This window comes from Camelina sativa, chromosome 7, assembly GCF_000633955.1.
Source record: "Camelina sativa cultivar DH55 chromosome 7, Cs, whole genome shotgun sequence".
Taxonomy (NCBI): domain Eukaryota; kingdom Viridiplantae; phylum Streptophyta; class Magnoliopsida; order Brassicales; family Brassicaceae; genus Camelina; species Camelina sativa.
The window spans coordinates 29,227,392-29,231,661 of record NC_025691.1 but is presented as its reverse complement, the minus strand read 5'-3'; the positions used below and the strand labels follow the sequence as shown (position 1 = coordinate 29,231,661).

At 39.4% G+C, this 4,270-nt stretch overlaps 2 protein-coding genes and 1 pseudogene across 2 annotated transcripts; 2 read left to right on the top strand and 1 right to left on the bottom strand.

The window, feature by feature from the left end:
• On the top strand, positions 1 to 510 carry LOC109125504 (putative B3 domain-containing protein At1g78640; the record flags this gene model as incomplete). Its single annotated transcript, XM_019227177.1, has 1 exon — positions 1 to 510. A coding segment is annotated over one exon (510 nt), but the record flags the coding sequence as incomplete, so codon positions are not given.
• LOC104705069 lies at positions 1,290 to 2,190 on the top strand (annotated as a pseudogene).
• LOC104703198 (50S ribosomal protein L13, chloroplastic-like) lies at positions 2,467 to 4,104 on the bottom strand. Its single transcript, XM_010419166.1, has 4 exons — positions 3,781 to 4,104; positions 3,308 to 3,493; positions 2,958 to 3,128; positions 2,467 to 2,813 (listed from the first exon to the last, which is right to left on the bottom strand). The coding sequence occupies exons 1-4, from the start codon at positions 4,027 to 4,029 to the stop codon at positions 2,697 to 2,699; spliced, it is 723 nt and encodes a 240-aa protein (XP_010417468.1). The 5' UTR covers positions 4,030 to 4,104; the 3' UTR covers positions 2,467 to 2,696.

Here is a 4,270-nt window from a genome sequence, read left to right as displayed (position 1 = left end):
ATTAACTCTAATGTTACTTGCGCAGGAATCAAGAAAAATATAACCAAAGATGCTAGAAAGTCTAAGAAGAGGAGATCACTTTCTAAAGAGGAGAAGCGAGCTGCAAGAGTCTTAGCGGAAGTACCACATCCCCATCCATGGACCATGGCCAAGACTCTGTCCGTCAGCGATGTCAATGGTCTAAGCCGACTTATGCTGAACACAGTGGACGCCGAAACCCACATCGTTAGTTATCTCCCTACAGATGTCCAAGAGAACATCCAACAAGGAATTGGAATCGAGATCACAGCTTACGACCAAGAAAAGGGAACTGAGCACAAGTTGGTTTTCAAGAGACACGTCAATACATCAAAAAGCTATGTTTTAAACGGTGGCTGGTCTGCAGTGTTTTCCAAGAAGAAAAAATTGGTGGAAGGAGACACGATTGGACTCTTCTGGAATAATACTAACTCTAGGCTCCACGTTGGTGTGCTTCAGAGAAAGAAAGATGAGAAAGATCTAGTTTGCTGAAGAGATCGTATTTCGAAGACGTTGTTATAGATAGATCATCCTAGATGATTTGGTTTTACTTGGTTATTTTGGTGTTGATCGTATTGCATGAGAAGGTTTTTTTTTTTTTTTTTTTTTNCTCTAGGCTCCACGTTGGTGTGCTTCAGAGAAAGAAAGATGAGAAAGATCTAGTTTGCTGAAGAGATCGTATTTCGAAGACGTTGTTATAGATAGATCATCCTAGATGATTTGGTTTTACTTGGTTATTTTGGTGTTGATCGTATTGCATGAGAATTTTTTTTTTTTTTTTTTTTTTAATTAAGTGTGGTCAATGACATTGAAAAATATTTCTTTCTAAAATTGTGAAGGTTTATGGTGAATTTCAATGCAAAGGATGTTTAATCCAAATAAACCGATCCGGTTTAATCCAAACCGAATAAAATAACTTGGCAAAGAGACGAAATCAAATCTAGACTGAAACTGTATATATCACACACTCCCATATATATCAAACCGTATTCTCTCAAGAATTGTTTCAACGATAACTCTCCGAAGTGACTGTGTATCTCCGATAAAGAAGATTCCAAGAAGCGCGAGAGATCTCTAAATGGTGTTTCTTTCTTCGCACCCAAGGAAGCAGTGAGGTCGTCTCTCTCCGGCGAAGAAGATTCGAACGAATATAAAACAAGAACCGCAGGAGTACTCAATCATTCTTGATATCCAAGGAAACAGAGATCTCTATCTCCGACGTTCGTTCCTATATCTCCGGGAAAGAAGAACCGCGAAAAGACTAGTCAAGATCCTTTGTTGCCTTCAAATAAAACGAAGATGCCTCTCTTTGTTCACTCTACATCTCAGGCGAAGAAGAATCAGACGAGTATGAGCCAAGAACCACCTCCGATGAACACAGATGAAGCCTTGAAGAGTCATTGCTTCTCGCAAAATCCAAATTACTTCGAGTGTAATAACATCAAAGCTAGTAAATATAAGATATGGCTCGTGAGTTTTCTGGTTTGTATTATCTCTGAAAACGTACCTTCACTTCTTCTTGTGTTTGCAGGTACTCTGCCTAGAAGATACCATAGTAACTTTTCGCTTGGCTCACAAAGACTCTCTGGCCAGTTTCTTATGATCCCTAACCCTGGATTTGTGCCTACAACTAGCTCTTCTTCTCTGGTAAGTAATTAGTGAACTTTCATTTTGTAAGCAAACCAGTTGAACATCAATCAATTTGTCAATCTGAGCATACGGATTTGTGATTTCTTTCTGCGGTCCCATCAACAGCAGCAGCCTCCAAAGACTATCTCCAAAGAGCAAAATGAAAATGAGGAGCCACAATGGACCATCAGGAAGGAACTGACCAAGAGTGATGTTAACTGTGTTAATAACCAAAAACTTATTCTGGCAAAAAGCTTTGTTGAGGAGCACATTCTGAAACATCTCCCTCTAGAAGATTCCCAAAAGATAGACAGAGGTAAACCCGGAATCACGGTTAAGGTGTATGACCACGATACAGACAGTGAGCACGAGCTGTGTCTAGCACTCCGGAGTAGCTATGTTCTCAAGAATGGTTGGTTGAAAACATTTATTCAAAGAAGAGACTTGAAGAAAGGAGACGAAGTTGGTCTCTTCTGGGAGTGTTCTACTTCTAAGCTTCATTTTAGTGTGCTTTCTCGTGCAATCGCAAAAGCTCCTGCATAAGAAATGAAGCTATATTGATCCAGTAATCTCCCGGAGAGAGGCAAGTGAAGAGAAATTTTTGTTGTTGTTGTCAAACGGTGGTTAGTGTTGCTTATGATAAAGATGTTTTAAATAGTGAGCTTGAGAACTTGATGTTTTGTAAACAAAAAACTTGTTGACTTCAATAATGTTTACGTGTGCAGCTTTTGGTTCTGCTTATTTTCAAATTAAAATTCAGAAAACTACTTGATTCTCTATCTATGTAAAAGTTGGATAGTGAGTGAAGAAGATATTCAGTAGCAAAAATTGAATGAGAAATATTTCACATTAGAAAGCTTTATAGAGTTGATAGAAGCAAAATACAAGAATCTGCAAATATTTCACAGAGTTGATAGAAGCAAAATACAAGAATCTGCAAAGTCTCCTCTGGCTTTGAGATGAAGAAACTACAGAAACCTGAAAAGAAAAAACTATATGCGCTTAGTGATAATGGGACAGAGGAGCTTATGCAATGTTCCGCAGTGATTTTATTTTTGCAGCTGTATTCTCTTGTCCCTGATAGGCAGATCAAGCGGCTTCTGGGCCTCGTGGGGATGGTCCGGACCTTTGTACACCTTCAGGTGATTAAACAGAGCTCTCCCAAGCTGCCACAAAATGGTCAGACCAAAGTTAGAGATCGTTCGAAAACTAGTACGAATATCCACAAGTGTTTCACAAGTTCAATTTATAAACTAAAGAAAAACGTTTTGCTCAGTTCCAAAGAAACTAATAAAGAGCTAGAATCTAACCCGTCCTTTTGGAAGCATTCCACGAACAGCATGCTCAATGATTCTTTCAGGAATTCTCTGCTGCAATTGATCAAAAGTTTCAACTGTCATACCACCAGGTCGTCCAGAGTGCCTCCTGTATAGCTTTTGGTTCCTCTTCTTTCCAGATACAGCAACTTTCTCAGCGTTTACCTTTAAACAAAACAACCGAAAAAGCATTAGTCATCATATGAAGGAGAGCTCGTTGAAAACATATGCAAAGTTACAAGCATTGCCCAAACATCTACATAAAAGGCCTTATATCTCCTTGTGGTTGGTTAAGTAAAGCATATCACATATCTTAATCCACAGATAGCTGAAGAAACACATACCACGATAACAAAGGCTCCCATGTCAACACTAGGAGTGTAGGAGGCAAGATTCTTCCCGCGGATGTGATTAGCAATTGTTGATGCCAATCTACCAAGAATTTTGTCAGTTGCATCAACCACAAACCAGGGCTTATCCGTGTTCACATGGTCCGAAGCTTTTGGATACCAAGTCGTGTTCCAGATGTCCTGTAAACCACAGTATACACTCAATAAAGGTTTCAACTTTCAAGCTACTTATAACTTCCTCCCTATCCAAACATGAAAAAGTAAAACTGCTCAGTATGAGTCAAAGGCAAAATCCACTACCTAGTAAATCGCAATTGGGAGGGGAAAACAAACAAACTTTATACTTCAAATTCCATGAAAATTTCAGGGCAAGAGCTAAAGTTCGAAACTTTATAAAGACATGGTTAAGCACACAAGTTAGAGAGATGTGAACAGATGAAAAACAAAGCGGGAGATAATGTGGTTACAGGGCCATTAGCTTCTTCTTCGTCGAACATCCATCGCTGATTCGCCGGAACAAGAGAAGTCGTCGTCTGCTCAGCTTCACACTTCACTAGCAATCCTCTCTTCGCGTTGGCGTTAATGCCGACTCGTACCGACGGCTTCGAGAGAGCCGTCAGAGAGAACCCTAAAAACGGAGACCTTCTGTCACTTCCGGAGGGTTTCACCGAAGAAGAAGGGAGAATCACCGTCGTAGACGAGCAAAGAACCGCCATTTTTGTTTTTCTCTTCTTCTCCAAAACAATTCTTCTGCTCTTTTTTCTGATTTCTCGGATAAGATTGGGTTTCTTCAGTAAATAGTATTTAGTGGCACAACCGTAAATAAACCTTAATTCAATGACCGAGAATATAACATAAAACGGGTTAAAGATCCGGTTTTGTTCTGAGCTCCGGATCCAACCCAGAAACGCTGATTTTTTTTTTCTTTTTTCTTAATTGACTTTTTTTTTTTTTTTT